The following is a 22,845-nucleotide window of genomic DNA, read 5'->3' as shown; positions in this document are numbered from 1 at the left end:
TCACATGACGTACTTTCCCGTTTAAAAAAATCAAAGGTACGCCTGTCACCTGAAGAGGGATCGTGTAAAATTCGAAACATTGATGTTATAATATACTTTGCTTATTTTAAAAATCCAGCCGTCCGAGCGTTTTGCTTATGTGCTAAAAATAAATAAGTTAATAAAGGGGTGGGGGGAGTGTAACACTTATTCCAGTGCACTGTATGAGTGAAATCATATGAGAAATCACACAGTGTAAAGTTCATTAGGTTAAGGACAAAAAAGGGGGATTTAAAAAATTATTATTAATCATTTAATATCATACAGTGGGCTAATGCATTCAGTAATTATTAATATAAAATATGTTCATAGTAGGAATGAACGAAACTGATTGTAAGAATAAATAGAATTGCTTGTAAGAAAAACCGTATTTATTGTGAGAATGAACGGAATTAATTGTAACAATAAACGGAAATAATTGTAGAAATAAACGAAATACGTTAGGAGAAATAACACTGTTATTGACACAACGAATAGTCTTCGTCGGTCAATTAACGACGTTGTTGTTTCAATAAATAGTGTTCGTTGATTCAGTGAACAGAGTTCGTAATATCAATAAATAGTGTTCGTTGATTCAGTCAACAGAGTTCGTAATACCAATAAAGTGATATTATGGTATGCATAATGAATGTTCATCCATTCAATAAACGTAATACATTGGCTCAACTAACGAAAATAATGAATTGATGAACATCGCTTTGTTGTTCCAATAAAACCAAGAATTGGACAAATTTTAAGTATTGCGTTTGTTGTCTGAATTAACATTTTTATTAATATTACGTACCTTTTTCGTTTAGTGAACAAAGTGGAAGGATAGAATTCGAAATAGAGGAAAGAATTATGAAATGAAAGAAAATAATAATAGCTTTGAACTCACTTCTTTGGTCAAAAACCATATGAAAAGAAAAGAAGACACAGCTATATAACAGCACTTTAAAAGCGTGGTAGTATTTTATTGTGAAACCTGACAACTGAATAAGCGAACAGAACAGAAATTGCTCGCCCTGAAATAAGAGAAAAAATCCAAGAAAAACAACTTTACTGGTATGACCGTGTACAAAATAATGGAAAAACATCGACTCCCAAAGCTGATACTAGAATGGCAACCCCGGAAAGAAGGAAAGGGGGCAGATCGAACTACCTGGATAAGTGGAATCCAAAAGAGAGAGACCGACAACCAGGAGATTGGACAGATAGACGCGGCTGGAAAATAGGAATCTCTCCAATAAAATAGCTCCAATAAAATCATGAATACAAGGCGGCTCAAACAAGACAAGATCTATGCGGAAACGAAATTTAAAATAAACGAGAACTTAAGGAAAGTCAAAGAAGATAGTGCGGAAACTCTGACTGTTGACCAAAAATGGGGAAAAATTCAACATGCCTTAGTATCAGTTGGAAAAGAAACCCTCAAACCACTTGGAGAAAAAACAAAATCTTGGATGACAGTAGAAATTCTTGAACTTATGGAAGAACGAAGAAAACATAAAACAAAAGACCCGATTAAATACAAAGAAATTCAGAGAAACATCAGAAAGAAAATTCGAGAGGCAAAAGAGAGGTGGCTCTCCGACAGATGCAAAGAAATAGAAGACCTGGATAAAAAGTATGACAGCTTTAATTTACACAAAAATATCAAAGAAATGACAGGTTCTAGAAAAAGCACAAGAACGAATACCCTTAAAAATGATAAAGGGGATATTATTACTGACGTGAAGGAGAGATTGTGTCAATGGACCAATTACATCCAACAACTCTTTAATGATGAAAGAGGAGAACTGTCATTAGAAATCACAGAGGATACTGGACCACCAATATTAAGAGACGAAGTCATCTATGCCATCAAAAACACGAAAGAGGGTAAAGCTACTGGACCAGATGATGTGCCCATCGAATTATTAAAACTGATTGATGAAGATGGTATTGATGTAATGGTTGAACTCATCTTTAATCTAATATATCAGACTGCCACAATCCCCAAACAATGGCTGCAATTGACCTTTGTAGCAATTCCCAAAAAGTCAAGTGCAACAACCTGCTCGGATCACAGAACAATATCTTTAATGAGTCACACACTTAAAACATTTTTGAAAATAATACACAGCAGAATTGTTAAAACTCTCGAATATGAAATCAGTGACACACAGTTTGGCTTTAGAAATGGTATGAGCACGCGAGATGCTTTGTTCGGCTTGAATGTGCTGGCCCAGAGATGCATGGACATGAATCAGGATATGTACTTATGTTTTGTAGACTTTGAAAAGGCATTTGATAAAGTTCAACATAAAAAGCTTGTAGATATATTAAAAAGCAAAAATATTGACAGTCGTGACATGAAAATTATATCTAATATATATTGGAATCAAACTGCCAAGGTTAGAGTTGACAAGCAGGACACCCAAGATATCAAAATACAGAGAGGAGTCCGTCAGGGTTGCGTGCTGTCTCCACTACTTTTCAATGTCTACAGTGAAGCGGTATTTCAAGAAGCGCTCTCAAATTCAATAGAAGGTATATCTATCAATGGAGAAGTTTTGAACAATTTACGTTTTGCAGACGATACAGTAATAATAACAGATAACAACAATGATTTACAGAATGTTATGCAACGCCTTAATGAACGCTGTCATGAGTACGGACTGAAGATGAATTTAAAGAAAACTAAATGCATGATCATAACTAAATCAGCACAAGTAAACATCCAATTATTAACTATTGAAGATACTGTGATTGAGAGTGTGGATAACTACAAATACTTAGGAACATGGATAACATCAAATGTAGACCAAACCAAAGAAATTAAGACACGTATTGAAATAGCACGTGCATCATTCATTAAACTTAAAAAGTTTCTTTGTTGTCGGGATATAAGGTTAGAACTACGTCTAAGGATGCTTCGATGTTACGTGTTCTCTACTCTTCTTTACGGCTTGGAAGCGTGGACGTTGAAACAAGTCCATTTGAATAAGTTGGCCGCCTTTGAATTTTGGTGTTACAGAAGAATCCTACGAATATCATGGGTTCAAAGAATGTCGAACGTGGAAGTAACTAGAAGGATAGGAAATCAACCGGAAATAATACTAACTATCAAAAGACAAAAACTTGAGTACTTGGGACATGTGATGAGAGGGCAAAAATACTCATTATTACAACTTGTTATGTAAGGCAAAATCCGAGGAAAACGAAATGTGGGAAGACGAAGAACATCCTGGCTTAAGAACTTACGGGAATGGTTCGAATGCAGTAGTGCAGAGCTATTTAGAGCGGCAGTCAACAGGGTCCGCATTGCTATGATGATTTCCAACCTTCGATAGAAGATGGAACTTAAAGAAGAAGAAGAAGGAAAATAGGAACCGGAAGGCGCAGGACGCTAGAGACCGGTGTTAGATGATAATACAGCTATTTCTCGCTATCCTCGTCATCCAGTATCCTACTCAAGCTACTTTACATGTGTTTTCTAGAAAGTACGTGTCCTAGGCTGAACTTTGTATTGGCCAAGCAGGACAAGAGAATGCATATGAAGAGTGGATATATAAGTATAACGGGACAAGAGACAAAAAATCAATATTTCTGTTTTTTCCAATATAATATTCTATGAAACAATGCAGTTAACCTGTTATGTATTATGAGCCAAGTGACAGTTAGATTGGATACAGTTCTAAATAAATTCAATAGATAGCGTCCGCCGTTAAGTATAGTGCTCCGTTTCCTGATAAAAACCCATTTTTCTCGATTGTGTATTTTTGTCACTTGGCTCGTTATATTTATCCACTTTTCATATCATTATTTTGCAGTGTCTAAGTTGATTCACTTTATAAATAACTCCTTCGTGTCTACTATGTCAAATAGCTTACTGATATCTAGGAATGCAATAGCAGTGTATTTCTTCTGGTTGAATCCCTCTGTGATGTATTCGGTCCACTTTAACATTAGTAGGTAGCTCTCTGGAGGGATAAATTCTGAAACCAACTTGTGTTTCCAGTATCGTGGCTATTGATTCTGTTGCATTTTTTCCGGTTTTTATTTATCCATTATGATTTACGCTTATTTATATTTCTTAGTTAGGAAATCTTCTATTATTATAAACGTAAATAATGTTAAGTAACATAGTCAAAACCTATTACTTTCATTTAAAATTTGTAAACGTCAAACAAATATTTCCACTGCGCAACGCACAAACTTAAAATCCGGACAAAATCCGCAACTATTTTGACCGTTTGACGCCAGTTACCAAATCAAAATTTACTCTAGTTAGAACGCCCGACCAGTAGTTTCAAACTAGTAATCTGTTTGCTTGAACGCCATCAAACAAATGCGCATGTTCCTGATGGTTTCAAACCGTTTGAAACTGACGCTAGAACAAACCTATTATTAGCCCATTAAAAGGCCTAACCCAGACATCCAAAATAAAAGTTTTCCTCCTACACCAAATTGTTCTATATGGTCCACATATGGTTCAGTAACCATTTTGAGCGTCCGGTTTGGGGGGGGGGAGATGGGGGAGAAGTCGGTAAATTAGTAGTTTTTTTAAGTTTTTCGTCAATATTGCTAAATCTATACTTTAGCGTAAACAATGTTCTGTACAAGAATGTTCTACATAAAATTTAAAATAAAAAAGGTCCTATCCATAATTGTTATAAAATCAACGGTTCCAGAGTTACGGAGGGTGAAAAGTGGAGGTTTTCGATACTTTTTAAATTTTTTGGGCAATTGATGATGATTTTGGGTGGTAAGATTGACGTTTCTTCAAGAGCTTATCACTAACATACCATCGGCCACTGAAATACCAAATTTGATTTATAAAACACAATCCTGTTAAAGAAAATCAGTAGGAAATTGCCCAAAAAATATAAAAAGTATCGAAAACCTCCACTTTTCACCCTCCGTAACTCTGGAACTGTTGATTTTATAACAATTATGTACACGACCTTTTTTGTTTTAAATTTTATGTAGAACATTTTTGTATAGAACATTGTTTACGCTAAAGCATAGTTTTAGAAATATTGACGAAAAACGTAAAAAAACTACTAATTTACCGACTTCTCCCCCCATCTCCCTCCCAAACCAGACGCTCAAAATGGTGTAACTTTTTACTGAACAATATGTGGACCATATAGAACAATTTGGTGTTGGAGGAAAGCTTTTATTTTGGATGTTTAGGTTAGGCCTTTTTTGGACCAATTATACTATACTACCTCAGTAACTTTAAAACCGTTCATTTTAGGATTATGCATAGGGCCTTTTTTATTTCAAATTTAATGTAGAACATTTTTGTATAGAAGGTTGTTTATGCTAAATCGTATAGTTTTAGAAATATTTACGAAAATTTAAAAAACTACGAATTTGCCGATTTCTCCCCCTCTCCCCCCCACCCCCAACCCGACGCTCAAAATGGTGTGACTTTTTCTGAACATTTTGTGGACCATATAGAGCAATTTGGTGTTGGAGGACAACTTTCACTTTGGATGTCTGGGTTTGGGTCTAGTTATACCATACTATCTAGTCCAAAAAATTCAAATGCTTGGACTATAAAATATAACATATGCCTTCTAGCTCGGATTTGATGCCTTGTGAATTGTACTTTTTTTATGCAAAAAAATAAGCAATGACATTCCCAACACTGTTTTCATTAAAAAGGATTTGCATTACATATTTTTAAAATGTTTTTCTAGCAAATTTGTACTAATTATCCAATTAAATTAGATTAAATTGATACCAAAAAAGTGAAGGTCACTTTTTACAACAGATTGTGATTCCCCAATACACTCTTTTTATGCAGTATAGTTTTAATATTTACGGAATTATTCGTACCATGTAGTACCATATTTTCTTCGTTTTTTCCTTCGATTTTGATTTATCGCGAAATAATCTTTCTGTTTTTCATTCTTTCATTGTGTGTGGGCATTTAATTTTCCTACAAAATCGTTCCAGGAAAGCAATTCAAAAATATTGGCAATATTTTAAATTCATCGACTTTAAAATGTATATAATAAGAAAAATCCTGGCTGAGAAACTTACAGAGTGGTTCCAAATACCAGAAGCTGCAAACGAAATACATAAATTTTCAATATAAATGAGTCGGATCAAATTAAATTATTAGAAGAATTTTTTACCAAGAAAAAACAAACAAACAAACAAACAAAAAACGTCAAATAAACTTAATTGGAAAGTAAAATTATGGTTTCATAAGGTCCAAACACTGCAGAGAAGTAGTCACAGGATCAAGTTTTTGGTCAATGGTCAGCAAACGCGACACCCATCCTAAGGATATTTTTTTCATATTCAAAACTTCGGTCATAATATGACTAGTGCTCTCTTTACTAATTCTTTTGGCCTCTGTCAATTCTCGCATCTTCACTTTGCGACCAGTTAGAACCATTTCATGAACTTTCTTCACATTTTCCGGTATAACTTCATCAGTGGGCCGTTCAGTACATGGTTCATCTACTGTAGAAATACGAGCATTACTAAATTAACGAAGCCAGAATTTGACTGTGAAGTCTGAAGTTCTATTTCTCATATAATAATGTTTAATGAGACATCGAAAATCTTTTTTCTCCATATGCGTCATTTTTCCAAACCCGTCAACTTTATGAAGCTGCCAAAAATATACTAATAGTCGCACACGCTAAAATTTAGGGAGGTTACAACTACTGGAGAGTCTCTGGGGGGATGATGAGTATAATACCAGTGGGGGTATTACCCAGGGCCGTAACTACGATGTTGGGACCCCGGGGCAAACGTGATCTAGGGGCACCTACCGTGGGGCCTGGGGTTTATCCCCCAGCGGAATGGGGGGTCCGGAAAAATGTTTGATATTTAACCCGTTGAAAACTCATTTTAATGCATTCCATGACTGAAGTTTCTTGTACCTACATGTTGCTATTTTAGTTGACCAACACAAAAAAATTTGAAATCACCTTATTTTAAGCTAAATAATTTTGCAAGGACATACCATCTTTTCTGTTTTCATAAAAAAATATACATATCATAATGTTAATTACATTTTTCGGCTACAATGTGGTTCCTTTCATGTACATGTGGCCTGGGGTAAATTGGTTAAGACAATTGAAACCTCAATACTCTGGGTATTGGGATTTTGAAGAGGAAGAACTGAGGAACGAGGGAAAAATTGGAAGAGAAGTGATTTAAGATACTAAGGAAGAGTGGCTTAGCTCAGAAGAACAAATCGAATGGTCAGGGAGACACCAAGTCTCAAGTGAGTATTCGGGCTAGCTTTAATTCACTGAATATTGGTTTGTAATATGAAAATAGATATTTATATGGGATAATGAAATGATATAAACAAGGAAGAAAATGAAATGGCCAATATTCCGGTTGCATTTTAGTTTTTATTTCGTCAAAATGACTAATTTTCTCAGTAATAATTTATATCTTTACGAAAAGTCTCGGGGGCCCCAGCTTAGCCCAGGCCTCCTCTTCCAATGGCATTTTAGGTTTTATTACGCCAAAATAACTAATTTCTTAAGTGATAATTTAAATTTTTATGTTATGGTCTCGGGGGCCCCAGCTTAGCGCCCTCAACTTTATGTTGAGGTCTAGGGTGCATCTGTAAGGTCTTTTTAAAATTGTGTCATTTGAAACTATTTCGTTGGGATCGGCTTTTAAAATACATATTTTTATTTTCCTCATTAAAATCTATGCACGGCCAATCAAACGAGGGCTCCACAGGGGCCCCCTTGGACGGGGGCCCTGGGGCACTGCCCCGGTTGCCCCAATGGTAGTTACGGCCCTGGTATTACCCCTTAACACCTGGTTACGCCATAGTCTAGAACTATTGTTTTTTTAAGATCACAGCGCCCCAATCGGCAAAAGAAGCAGTTATCAGACCCCCAGATAAATAAGAGAAAGAATACAAGAAAAATAATAACAAAAATAGAGTATCTGGGTATTTCTGTGATGCATTATTATCATTATCGTCATATTTTCCATTATTGCCTATTATTAACACTTTCAAATGATAAATATTTCAAAATCTGCGTTTCCAAAAGATTTTTACATCATAGGCAAATAATATAGTTTTTTCTTCCTTTTACGTAAGTATCACAAATTGCAGATAGCACGTACGTGATTTTGAGGTCACTGGTCGTGGTCATATTCATGAAACGTAAACAAAGATAAGCAAAAAAATATAAGCAAAACTTATCAAACGAGTGATAACCGGTTTTTTGTCGGAACAGATCTTTGTATAAAAATGAATTAATTATTAAATAATTGATGAATATGGCACAATTTCCAACAATATGCTACATCTTTGTGACGTAAGTATTTTTTGAAACTACATAGGTTCTTGTTTATTTTGAACATAGGCATGTCTATGGTTTTGAATGAAATGATTTTAGAATGTTGATATGGTCATTTTCATTCATTCATTAAGCATTACAATCCCTAGGAATTATATCTAACGCCATGGCGTTTAACCTTAGAAAATATATTACTAAATCGTTTTTTTATAAAAATTATCAAATATAATTTAAATTTCATACTAAAATTGAAATTAACTCCTCGGGGCACACAGTGCCAGAAACCCCTGCCAGAGACATTCAACAATATACAAGTCGAAGATGCAGCTTTTGTGCCAGGGCACGTGATAGAAAGACTCACATATCATGTAGTACATGCAGAAAACCAATTTGTACCATACATCGAGAAGAAAGTAAAACATTTTTATGCCCTGACTGTAAAAATCAGGAATAAAATCAAATTGTAATTACAGGCATAAATAAAAAAAAATGTAAATCTTTTTAATAATAAAAACAAATTATTTCAGTTACTAGTGCCTTATTATACCGGGTGTCCACTTATATTTCCCCCCATTTTAACTGCCTATAACTTCTAAATGGCTCAAGATAGAAATATGCGGTTTTCGCTGAAATGTTTTATTTTAGTAAAAGTTTTGTCTGAATGGACTGAATTTTTTATATCGCTTTCAAATACGAAAAGAAAAATGGCGGATTTTTGAAAAAAAACGTTGTTGACTTTTTTTAATAGAACACCCAGTATATTTTTTTGTAAATTGAAAGAAAGGTCATTCACCTATCCAGCGATATAAAGTTTTTCAAAATCGGTTGTCAAATCACTGAGTAATTAATTTTTAAAATGAGAGGTGCAACGTGGATATCACGTACCTACATAAATAACACAAATAAGCAAATTGATATTATGTTATGTGATTTCCACATTGCACCTCTCATTTTAAAAATTAATTGCTCAGTCATTTGACAACCGGTTTTAAAAAGAATTATATCGTTGGATAGGGAAATGACAGTTTTTTCAAGTTTTTAGGTAAATGACCATTTTTATGTCGTTTTTAAATAAAAAATGGCGGATTTTTGGAAAAAAAAACGTTATTGACTTTTTTATTGAAACACCCAGTATATTTTTTTGTAGCTTGAAAAAACGGTCATTTACCTATCCAGCGATATTAAATTTTTTAAAATCGGTTGTCAAATGACTGAGCAAATAATTTTTAAAATGAAAGATGTAATGTGGAAATCACATAACATAAAATCATTTTGCTTAGTTATGTTATTTAGGTATGTGATATCCACGTTGCACAGCTCATTTTAAAAATTAATTACTCAGTGATTTGACAACCGATTTTGAAAAACTTTATATCGCTGGATAGGTGAATGACCTTTCTTTCAATTTACAAAAAAATATACTGAGTGTTCCATTAAAAAAATGTCAACAACGTTTTTTTCAAAAATCTGCCATTTTTCTTTTCGTATTTGAAAGCGATATAAAAAATTCAATCCATTCAGACAAAACTTTTACTAAAATAAAACATTTCATCGAAAACCGCATATTTCTATCTTAAGCCGTTTATAAGTTATAGGCAGTTAAAATGGGGGAAAATATAAGTGGACACCCGGTATAACTTTCCAAACAATAATGTAAAATTTAAATGAATTATTAAAGTATTTTAGTGGGGTAACATAGTTGCCCCGCACGGCCTGCAGCGTAAGTTTTTATAGCACGGTTCCGGAAAGGTTAAAATCCTATTCTTGGGTGAGCATGGGATCCTTGGGGAGCATCCAGGACCGATTTTCGGGAGGGGCCATAAACTTTTTGGAGGGGGTACACGGGAGTCTGGGGGAATTTTTTTAAATATTGGGGTTGAAATGGTAATTTCTTTGAGTGTCATACTTTTGAGTGTCATAAAAACATTTGCATGGCAAACGTCAAGCACCTTTGTTACTTCATCTGGCAATAGAAGAATGTTTGTCTGTGTATCACCAATGTCCATGATAGCCCATGAAAATTGTTTAACTGCTTTCTTTAAAGGTTTTAATAGTTCCACTTCTTTTTCTCCTTAAGAATCACCTATGAGTGTGGGAATAATGCCTTGTAGCCCCAAACAAATAAGTGAGGTGGCATGTAGTCTTGACGTTAAATCGGTATAAACATTGTCTAGAAGAAGTGTGTAAATTGTACGTCTGTAATATTTTTATGGGCCACCTTGTTGATTAGCTCTCTTAGTCCGTCTACCCACAAATCTAGGTAACTTCACTTTAACGTCCAATTCGTCTGCTAATTCTTTAACTTACGTAAAAATCTTACTAAAACTTTCTTCCCAGTTAGATATTCGATCTTTCATAGTCAACATTGTATTGGAAACAGCCTTAGCGTGTGCTCACTACGGAGACCAAAGGATGGTATACTAACCTAGAGCATAGTATTCTACTCTTTATATTCGTGAATTCTGGCATTCAAAATAATGCATTTATTTTACATAGCGATCGATAATATAGTTTCGATCGCCAGGTAAAATAAATACATTATTTTAAAAGAGAGAATTCACGAATATTAAGAGTACGATACTATGCTCTAGGCTAGAATACCATCCTTTGGTCTCCGTAGTGAGCAAATACTTAGTCGCCAGATTCGCATCAAGAGATTTTGTTTGTAGAAGTCGGTTTGCTGGTAATGTTAATTTTAGTATGTAAATCAGTGACATCATTGATACTATAAACTCAGATGTGCATAAAGAATTAAGCAAAGTTGATGTAAGTGTAGCAGTTTTAGATTCTTCCATGATGAGATAGATGGTAGTGCTTCAATTAAATGTAAAATTCCAGATCTGAACTGGATTAGCTACGCTTTCATGGCGTTCAACGCACCTTGTTTCGCATAAACTTGTTAAACGAGTTTCAGTTTTAAAACTTCATTTCTTTTGGCTGACATGTTAAAAAATTACTCACTTCATTGTTCCCACTGTGTTTCTGATGGACGATATATTAATAGGAGTTGAAAGGGAGTTGTTTAAAATATGATTCAGGCAAGGACATTTAACTGCATTGGTTGCAACCTTTTTTATTTCTGTTACTGTACCGACCGCTTCAGAGATCATTACTCTACAACTGCCAGTACCGATTCCTACATATTTCTTCGGATCCAAGTGCAGTTCTTTCAACAAGTTTAAAACTTTTTCCCAATTCTTCTCCTGTCAGGCGTTGTTCTTTCCGTCTTTCTTGATTTTCACTAATTATTTTTATGTTCCCATAAGCGTCAATGAACTTTACAAACTCTTCACGAATGTTGTTATTGTGTATGTATCTCAAATTTAGAGAAAGCTGTTCTACGTGGGATGCGTCGCGCGTCGGTCCTTTCGTCAAATACGACAGAGTGATAATTTGCACTTTGAACCTGATTCATTATGAATGTGGGAAGCGGAATATGTATTTGAAAGTAAAAACATTTGAACTGCAAATAGCAAATATTTAAATTTATATTTTTTTAAATTCTCGGAGGGGGCCATGGCCCCCATGGCGCCCTTGGATCCGCCCTTTTGGGTGAGGTGGATTACCTGCTCCTCTGTCATTTATAGCTTGCTGTGTGTCTTTACTCTTCTCGTGACTTTTTTCCATTTCTTCCTGTCCTTGCACTGAACTTTCCAGTCTTTCACATTCATTGCTCTTATGTCTTCTTCTACATCATCCAGCCATCTTCTTCTGGGTCTTCCTCTACACCTGGGCTATAGTGCTGTCCAGTTAGTTATCCTTCTCAAGTTATCATGGTCAGTTTAAAATTCTGCAATATTTAATATTATTCGTTAATTTCATTTATTTTCTTCTATGAACAATAAGGCAAAAATATAGCAAAAATCACAAATTCGCAGATATTTTCCTCTAGAGAGATTTTTAGTTCTTGGTCCATTCTCCGGAATATATCTCTTACTGTTGAAATATCATAGTTGTACTTTTGTTTAAGACATCCTTAATCATATCTTTGCATTGCAGCATCTTCCAGTTTAGTTCTTCTCTGCTGACAATCTTTTCAGATATTTTCAGTAAATATTCTTCTGAAGGTGGCTCAATTTGTATATCTCTTGTAGTTGCTGCGAGTTGTTTGCTTCCGATTCTCATATTTCTACAAGGATTGGGTTATGATCACATCTTCTTTCTTTTATCACTTGTATGTTTGAATTTCGTTTGGTATTCGAAGGATTGGTCTGTTGCACCAAAATTCAAGTAGTGGGGACGGCACGCAACCCTGATGGATTCTTTTTGTATTATATTTTGATATATCGGGTGTTCTGGATGTCAACTCTTACCTTTACAGTTTGATTCCAATATCCATAAGATATAATTTTCATATCACGACTCTCAATATTTTTGCTTTTTAATATATCTACAGACATTTATGTTAAACTTTATCGAATACTAGAAAACATAAGAACATGTCCTGATTCATATCCATGCACCTCTAGGCTAGCACATGCAAGCCGAACAAAGCATATCTTGTGGTCATACCATTTCTAAATTCAAATTGTGTCATTAATTTCATATTCAAGAGATTTTCAAAAAAATTTTAAGTGTGTGACTCAATAAATCTATTATTATATAATCTGAACAGATTGTTGCACTTGACTTTTTGGGAATAGCTGCAAAGGTCGATTTCAGCCATTGTCTGGAGATTGTGGAGTATGATATATATTAGATTAAAGAGTTCAACTATTACATCAATAACATCTTGGTCAATGAGCATTAAAATTCGATTAGCATATCAGCTGGTCCAGTTCGTTTGACATCTTTTGTGTTGATGGCATAGATACAGATTTCTTCTCGTAATATTGGTGGTTCGGCGTCCTATGTGGTTTCTAATGAAAGTTCTTCTCTTTCATTAAATAGTTGATGGATGTGATTGGTCCAGTGACACAATCTCCCCTTCACATCAGTAATAATATCCCCTTATCATTTATTTAAGGATATTCATTCTGATACTATTTCTAGAACCGGTCATTTCTTTGTTTTTCTTTTGCGTAAATTAAAGCTATCATACTATTTAAAGATCTTCTATTCTTCTATCCAGATTTTTTCTCTTCTTTGGAATTATCATTTAATCTTAGCTTGTCCACTACTCGACACAGATCTCCCTCATAATTTTCCATCTCTTTCGATCGTTTGCCTATTGCATCCAATTTGTGTCTCTTTGGAATATGTAGTTATTTGGTAATCTATTTTCAAACGACCTTGTCGTTTGTGTATAAATCTTTACAGTAGTTCCGGCGCGTTGCTAGTTCCTATTTTATCAATGTCGGTTTGTACATGATGTTAACTAATAGCCTAGTATAGTATTAGAATATTATTTTGAGTATTACTTAAAACGTTCTTTTATTTCAGTGGGAATACCAAGTAGGACCTTGCGAAGGCATTTCAATTGGTGATGAATTGTGGATCTCTAGGTATATCTTACAGCGAGTAGCCGAAGATTACGGTGTAATTGTAACTTTTGATCCCAAACCGATGGAAGGTGACTGGAACGGAGCTGGAGCTCACACCAACTTCTCAACTCAGGTTATGAGAGAACCAAATGGCATTGGGTAAGTACTTTTAATGTTTCTTTGGTTTTATATATTCGATATTCACAAGATCGTATTTTTTTAATCACCTAGAAAAATAATTAAAGTTAGTAACCAAACGCAGTTATATTTCAATAAAACTTAGAGCCTGTTGAAGATATACTTTGACGAATAATAAGGAAATGCTAGAACATCTTTATTTCTCATCTTTGAGTATGTGCATGTAAAAACTTCTTCAAATGCTTCTGAAATGGTTTTAATTTAACATATTAGCATTATTCATGTATACCTGATTTTATTACCTAATTAAACAGGTTTTACTATGTTATTGTTGATAATAATCATGTAATTAAAATTAATATTCATTATGTAAAGGTCATTTTTTGTTTGTAAACAATTTGAGACTCCCACAAACCAAGATTTTTTATACAGTGCTAGTCAAAAGTCCGTACCCCCTCGTATCTTTTGAACGGTTATACCTATAATAGTGAAATTTGAAGGGATGAAATAAACGGACGTAAGCTTCTTAACCAGTCATGACAGGTGACGTAATTATGACAGAAGACTTTACAGCGCCACTGTCACAGATAATTTTAAATGGGACCTTATGCCAAGTGATACCTCGTTTAAAAGGTATTGAAAATACCTATTCAGTCATACTAATTTTGTTTGAGTTGAAGCCAATTTTGATGAATAAATAAAATAAATATAAAATTGTAGTTTCGCATTTAATTAATAAAAATTCAAAATACCGCATATGATTTCTTGTCAAAAAGGTTGACGTTGACGTAAAAACTACTAGAGAATTGAAAAACGTCAAAATTTTTGACAAAAAAACCATAGGCAGACATTTGAATTTTTATTAATTAAATGCGAAACTATAATATTATATTTATTTAATTTATTCACCAAAATCAAAATCAACTAAAACCGAAAACAAATAGTATGACTGAATACGTATTTTGAATACCTTTCAAACGAGGTATCACTTGCCATAAGCTCCCATTTAAAATTATCGGCGACAGTGGTTCTGGAACGTCATCTGTCACTATTACGTCACCTGTCATTACCAGTTAAGAGGCCTACCTCCGTTTATTTCCTCCCTCCAAATTTCAATATTATGGGTATAACCCTTCAAGATACGAGGGCGTACGGACTTTTGACTAGCTCTGTATAATATAATTGAATATTGGAAGTAATTCTTAATACATCGTAAAACGTGTCGAATAATTCCCACATTGTATTACATAATGCTCAAAATATGTTGATGATTAGATATTCCTTCTCATTCCTTGAGCTCTTGTCAAGACATCGTGACGTGACGTTCTAAATATTGTAGCTTGATAGCTTGCTATCTTCATTAGCTGCGATCTTGTGCTAGATAAACGATTCATGTAAGGATTTTCCCAACAGAGTCCTCATTTGGTCTGCTCATCTTCTTTCTGTTCTGCCAGTCCCCTTCCTGCAGATTTCTTTTTTTCATTGCTTCGTCCACTTCATATTTGCAAGATCTTCGGGGTCCACCTCTCTTCCCTCTCCCTATCGGGCTCCACTCTGTTATTCTATTTATCCAACGATTTTGGTCTGCTCTTCTGACATCGTCGTACCAGATTAATCTCTTCTGTTCGATGTAGTCTATTATATCTGACTTCCATTCCCATTCTTTTCTTAATCTATATGTTATTTATTCTATATCTTCTTGTTACTTTGCAACTTCTCCTTAGGAATTTCAGATCTGTTGCTCTTATTTTGTTTTTGGTTTTCTTATTTATTGTACAATTTTCACACCAGTGAGGATACTTTTGTCATGGTATAATATATTCTTCTTTTTATTTTTGTATTAATGTTCTTATCCCATAGCACCGGGGTGAATTTTCGTATGCAGTCTCTTTTTTGTTCTAGTCTGTGTTTTATACCTTTCCTTTTACTACCAATAATTCCATGGTCCCCATTTTTCTGACTAAGTAGCCGAAGTAATTTAGAAATGCTCGGTTTACTTTTTTTAATTTTTAATAGCCTGTTTTTTATATAAAGCTCTTCCAGAATTGACAGGTTGGCTCTGGGTTCTGTCTAGGAAACGCGTAGAATTCTTCTCTAGACTTTCCCGAATTGAACTGTTCAGTAGTAATTGCACAAGAGCTCTAAAATTATTGAATTTTTTTCGAGTGACACTTTGACAGTTTTAATTTCACGACCCGAAGGGGAGTGAAATTATGTCTAAGTGTCACGAGGGCAAAAATTCGATAATAATTTTAGAGATCGAGTGCAATTTGTTGTTGTATTTTATTGTAATTTATTCATGTAAGTACAAATTAGTACAATTAAACACACAATTGTTATAAATATTTGACGGTTGAAAGTCATCACTTTTATAATTTTTAAAACATTAATTGTCATTAATGTCACCGAATGTATTTTTTCGTAGCAACGAAGGGCATCTGACGTAATATACTTGACGACGGGATATTATCAAAAATTATCAGTAGTAATTGCACAAGAGCTCTCAAATTATTGAATTTTTCCCGAGTGACACTTTGACAGTTTTAATTTCACAAGCCGAAGGTTAGTGAAATTATGTCAAAGTGTCACGAGAGCAAAAATTCTATATTAATTTCAGAGGTCGAGTGCAATTTGTTGCGATTATTTCATGAATAAAACTGTTCAAAACCAAAATTTTATTGTAATTTATTTATGTAAGTACCATTAAACACACAGTTTTTATAAATATTTGACGATTGAAAGTCATCACTTTTATAATTTTTAAAACATTAATTGTCATTAATGTCACTGAATGTATTTTTTCGTAGCAACGAAGGGCATCTGACGTCATATACTTAACGACGGGAGATTATCAAAAATTATCGATTTAATTCAGATTTCTGTAGCTTTCTATTGGTCAGAATCTCCTATGAGTGAAATAATCAGTTTAATTTTCTGTAGCTTTCTATTGGTCAGAATTTCCTATGAATGAAATAATCAAATAAATAGAATAAAATAAAATAAAATAAAATAAAATAAAATAAAATAAAATAAAATAAAATAAAATAAAATAAAATAAAATAAAATAAAATAAAATAAAATAAAATAAAATAAAATAAAATAAAATAAAATAAAATAAAATAAAAAGTACCTTGCCCTAATAATAAGTACAATTGAAAAACAATATGTTTGAATTTTCATTCTTCTTCTGCTAACGTTCCACTTCTGCACCGCTTAAAAGGTGAAAACATTAACGTTTATTCTTTTCCAACTGCAATGTCCATTTAGACAAGGCGAAAACGGCGGGTTCGTTGGAAAAAATATTCCCATGAGATTTTTTTGCATATTCACATTTGTGAGACACCCCAGAATAAGGTTCAAGAAGTCGCCCACGCGAAAAGTTGTCCAATTTTTTTTAACAATTTTTTTTTAAATCACATTTTAAAAATAAATATTTTTGGTCCAGACAAATATTTTTTAGGTTTTTTGGGCCATTCTGGACAAAAAAAGGTCTTTTGTAATTTTTCTCTAAAGTTGATCGTTTTCGAGTTATAAGCAATTTAAAATTTGAAAAACGCGAATATGGCCATTTTTAAGACTTAATAACTCGGTTAAAAATTATTATTATGAAAGTCAGAAAGTGACTAAATCAAAGGTTGAAGCCTCCACTACATGATCCTGAAGAAATTTGTGTCATTGTCATTAATTTATTACTAAGCTGTTATTTTTAATTATTAACAATGAGCCGTAAGATCGTATTGACGCGGCTGTAAATGTGAGTTCGAGTAAGATGCACCATTGACTGCCGGAATGGCATCTCTCTCGCACTTACCATTGCCGGCCGCCTAATACGTGCATGGCGCTCATTATTATTACTTAAAAATATCAGCTTAGTATAAAATAATGACAAACATTTCTTCAGCATCATGTAGGGGGGACTTTAAACTTTAATTTAGTCACTTTCTGAATTTCATAATAATAACTTTTAACCGAGTTAAAGTAATAAAAAACCGAGAAAAATTATAAGAGACTCTTTTTGTCCAGAATGGTCTAAAAACCAAAAAAAATGGTCCGGGCCAACAAAATTGATTTTTGCAATGTGATTAAAAAAAATTGTTAAAAAAAATTTGGACCACTTTTCACGTGGGCGACTTCTTGAACTTTATTCTGGAATGTCTCACGATTATGCAAAAAAATCTCATGGGAATATTTTTTCCAACGAACCCGCCATTTTTGCCTTGTCTAAATAACACTGTACGTAAAGGTCTATACCTTGTCCTTATAAAAATATCTTAAAATTTGTTTCATTTTGTCCTGATATATACGCTTATTCGATTGAATCAATCTTTGGTCCAGTTAGTCTTCATCTTAATCAACTGAAGTTCTAAAATATTAGTTAGTATATTATTTGTAAACGTTACACTGACCAGTTCCAATTATTTTTATTTAACTGTGATTTTAAGTATTGTGACTTAAAAATGTCATTGAGTTGTTGTTGGCAATCTGTCCAAATACAATCAAAGTGCGGTAAAAAAAATTTTCGACCATAAAGGATCTTTGTTCATAGAGTTTACAAAACCTAGAGTACATGTCAAAGCAAACTTGTATGGGAAAACTTTGAACAAGCTCCATCAAGCATTGAGATGAAAACGTCCAGGGTAGCTCTCACTTGGTGCCATTCTTCTGCACAACAATGCTGGGCCTTATGTTGCAAAAGTATTAAAAGAAAATCTGCAACGAAATAAGTATAGAATATTAGGGCATCCGACATATAGTCCCGATTTATCACCTTGTGATTTTCATATTTTTGGACCACTGAAACAAGCGTTAAAAGGTAATCATTTTTAGTCGAACGAAGAAGTACCTACAAAATGCCATAAAGGAATTCTTCGAGAAATAACCACAAAAATTATTTCTTCTTCTTTTTCAAGTGCCCTGTCCGTTGCGAACGTTGGCTGGTAACATGGCAATTCTGATTTTGCTTGCGGCACTTCTGAATAGTTCGACCGATGTGAGCCCGAACCAGATTTTGGAGCCACGAGTGTCTTCTCCTATCTGGTCCTCCCTTATAGACGGAAATTCAGAGCTGAAAAATCTCTTTGAATTTACTAAAGCTAAATTTTTCACAGTTGATTACTGTGATTGTGTAGAGAAACATACTGCGGTCGGTCAAGCGAAACGTAGAACAGGGGTTACTGAGAGGGTATCAAAGTTGCTTTCCTACGAAGGTAATTAAATCCATTTACTAAGGCTGAAAATCAGTACACACATTCTAAATTGAATATACATAAAAGTTATTATAGTCGGTCAGCTGTATGACGGGACAGAGCCGCTCGGTCGCCTTAAATGAATGTACAGGGTTATTCACTATATTTTGACACCCTCGTAAACTGCTTTATTTACTTAATTAGAAAAAAATGTAAAATACAAAAGTTACCTATTCGATTTTTAAATTATGATTTTTTGACATATTATATCGTACTAGTGACGTCATCCATCTGGGCGTGATGACGTAATCGACTATTTTTTTAAATGAGAATAGGGGTCGTGTGCTAGCTCATTTGAAAGGTTATTGAATTCTCTATACAGTACTATAAACATTAAAATCATTATTTATACAGGGTGTCCAAAAAAATTTTTGAATTATAATTTAAACAATTAATTTAATTTAAAAAAAAATTCCACACCCTGTATAATTAATAATACTACTGAATAGGGAATTGAATAACCTTTCAAATGAGCTAGCACTCGACCCCTATTCCCTTTAAAAAAATAGTCGATTACGTCATCACGCCCAAATGGATGACGTGACTAGTACGATATATATGTCAAAAAATCATAATTTAAAACCGAATAACTTTTGTATTTTACATTTTTTTCCAATTCTGTAAATAAAGCAGTTTACAAGGGGTTCAAAATATAGTAAATAACCCTGTACATTCACTGGGGGCGACCGACCGGCTCTGTCCCGTCATACAGCTGACCGACTATAATAACTTTTATTTATATTTAATTTAGAATGTGTGTACTGATTTTCAGCCTTAGTAAATGGATTTAATTACCTTCGTAGGAAAGCAACTTTGACACCCTCTCAGTAACCCCTGTTCTACGTTTCACTTGACCGACCGCAGTATGTTTCTCTACACAATCACAGTAATCAACTGTGAAAAATCTAGCTTCAGTAAATTCAAAGAGATTTTTCAGCGCTGCCTCTTGGACTATTACTGTCTATTTCCCCTGGACAATCAATTGCAGTCGACGGTACTTATCGTGTCTCGATATGTGGCCTAGATATTCAAGTTTTGTTTGGTTAATTTTGCTCACGATTTCTTTTCCGATTCATGGGATTACCTCTACGTTGGTGACATGTTCGGTCCAGGATATACGAAGAATTCTAGTTTTTTCGTGAGCGTTTCTGTAAGCGTCCAGCGTCCAGGCCCCACACCATATAGTAAAAAATTCTTTAAGCCTTGTATTTCCGTACTTTGTCGTCTTAAGCATGAAACCCATTATGAACGCCCGGCACGGCACAGCACAGGCCGGCACGTCCAAAAACCCATTTATAACGGCCGACACGGCACGGCACCGGAAAAATGATAATTTGCCATGGAGACCTCGTCAGAAGAGTAAGTGAAATTTGTGCTGAGATTGAACAGACGAAAATGCAAAATTACGACGGAAACATCGGTTTTGGGTTCACGAAATATTAGGCAAAGAAGAGAATATGGCGATTTTCATCATCTTTTCCCGCATAAAGATTATCCAAAATTTCTCAAATATTTTCGAATGTCTCAAACCAAATTTTATATTTCCATATTTCAAAACAAACACGCGCTTTCAATTAAAAAATCAACAATATCTGCCTACTACCAACAATTATGACGCACTGGCGCCGACTGGCCGTTCAGGCCGTTCGACTTCAACGGATTTTATTCTCTTCGGAGAATTTTGGCCGTTCCGTTTGCGTGCTGGCCTGTGAGTGCCGGGCCGAGCCGGCCGCTCATAATGGGTTACGTTGCATTTAAAACTATACAAATGAATTTGGACTGTCCTGTGCCGGGCCGCGAATTTACAAAACCTATACCATTCCAGTCATGGCAGCGACTGAATTCGAATAGGGTTTGTATGCAGAATATTAGTTACATATCCTATACCATTTCAGTCATGGCAGCGACTGAATTCGAATAGGATTTGTATGCAGAATGTTAGTTACATATCCTATACTATTTCAGTCACGGCAGCTACTGAACTCGAGTAGATTTTGTATGCAGAATATTAGTTACATATCCTATGCCATTTCGGTCCAGAAATTAACTGTAATGGTGTAGGATTTGAAACCGAAATTTTTTATTATTATTGAGCAAATGTCTATACTGTTTCAGTCATGCAAGTAAAACTAATCAAATATTTACTTAGTGCATTTATTATTATATCATAAAATTTAGATATGTTTTGAAAATTAAAATTAATAATTATATATTTTGATAATATTAAAAATTAAAAACAAATGAGTGTACAAGTGTAATAAACAAATAATGTACGAATATATGTATACAGTATGTCCCTGTAAGTTGGGACCATATGGAAAACTTTTTTGTTATTGATTTTACGAAAAAAAGATAGTCTTTATAAAAAGTTTGGCATGGACTAAAACCGAAGATGCAATCATCTGATATTAAGTATTATTAATAGTACAGTCGAACCCGCTTATTATAATACCGGTTATTAGAATATCTCGGTTATAGGAATACTTTTGCTTCGACTGTACTATTAATAAAACTTAATATCAGATGATTTCATCTTCGGTTTTAGTCCATGCCGAACTTTTTATAAAGACTATCTTTTTTTTTTGTAAAATCAATAACAAAAAAGTTTTCCATATGGTTCCAACTTACAGGGACATACTGTATACATATATTCGTACATTATTTGTTTTTTACACTTGTACACTCATTTGTTTTTAATTTTTAATATTATCAAAATATATAATTATTAATTTTAATTTTCAAAACATATCTAAATTTTATGATATAATAATAAATGCACTAAGTAAATATTTGATTAGTTTTACTTGCATGACTGAAACAGTATAGACATTTGCTCAATAATAATAAACAATTTCGGTTTCAAATCCTACACCATTACAGTTAATTTCTGGACCGAAATGGCATAGGATATGTAACTAATATTCTGCATACAAAATCTACTCGAGTTCAGTAGCTGCCGTGACTGAAATAGTATACGATATGTAGCTAATATTCTGCATACAAACCCTATTCGAATTCAGTCGCTGCCATGACTGAAATGGTATAGGTTTTGTAAATTCGCTGCCGGGCCGGGCTGTGCCGTGCCGGCCGTTCATAATGGGTTTCCTGCTTTAGTGCACAAACATATTTTAATTCTAAATTTCCTTATCTAAAGTGTAAATAGTATTAAAATGCATTTTCACATTATCTTTTATTACACAAATAATTATATATGTAAACAATAAAACACTTGTGAACTGAAATCAATTCAAACAACAGCGTCTTGATAAGATGATTATCAGCTGTTTTGCAAACAAGAAAAGTTAAATGTCATATTTGTGTTAACAATAAAAAATAAAATCACGTTTATTGTAGATGATTCGCACGATCTCTCACGAACATTAATCCACTGACTACACCGTATTTTGTGTTAATATGACTAATTTTACGGAACAAAGGTGAATGTTACATAGTCAGTAAAATTTACCTTGAGATCATTACCGACATTTATTATTTGCCGGAGATAGCGGCTTCCTTTTAGACCAGGGAAAGACGACACTTTTTGGAAACTGTGAACTGACTTTTCTCGTACATATTTAATTTACTGTGTGCATAAAAGTTCTTTTAGTAACAGTCGGTTAGTTTTCTGTGAATTTCTAACCTTCAAAATATAGTTGAAATTTCTCAAGGTAACTTATTGAGATAAGCTGTAGATGCGTGGCTGGAATTGGTTCCCTTTACTTTACTTTTTCGTAT

The 22,845-nt window shown here is 33.9% G+C and overlaps 1 protein-coding gene across 4 annotated transcripts in view; it reads left to right on the top strand.

The window, feature by feature from the left end:
• Positions 1-22,845, top strand: part of LOC126883095 (glutamine synthetase 2 cytoplasmic-like) — a 359,158-nt gene that overhangs the window by 310,660 nt on the left and 25,653 nt on the right. For all 4 annotated transcript variants that reach the window (XM_050648330.1, XM_050648331.1, XM_050648329.1 and 1 more), the window contains exon 4: positions 13,686-13,885. In XM_050648330.1, coding sequence (XP_050504287.1) covers positions 13,686-13,885 — 200 coding nt within the window. The remainder of the gene's footprint in view (positions 1-13,685; positions 13,886-22,845) is intronic.

This window comes from Diabrotica virgifera, chromosome 4 (assembly GCF_917563875.1).
Source record: "Diabrotica virgifera virgifera chromosome 4, PGI_DIABVI_V3a".
NCBI classification, from domain to species: Eukaryota; Metazoa; Arthropoda; class Insecta; order Coleoptera; family Chrysomelidae; genus Diabrotica; species Diabrotica virgifera.
The sequence above is the reverse complement of the archived record's forward strand: the minus strand, read 5'-3'. Positions and strand labels throughout refer to the sequence as shown.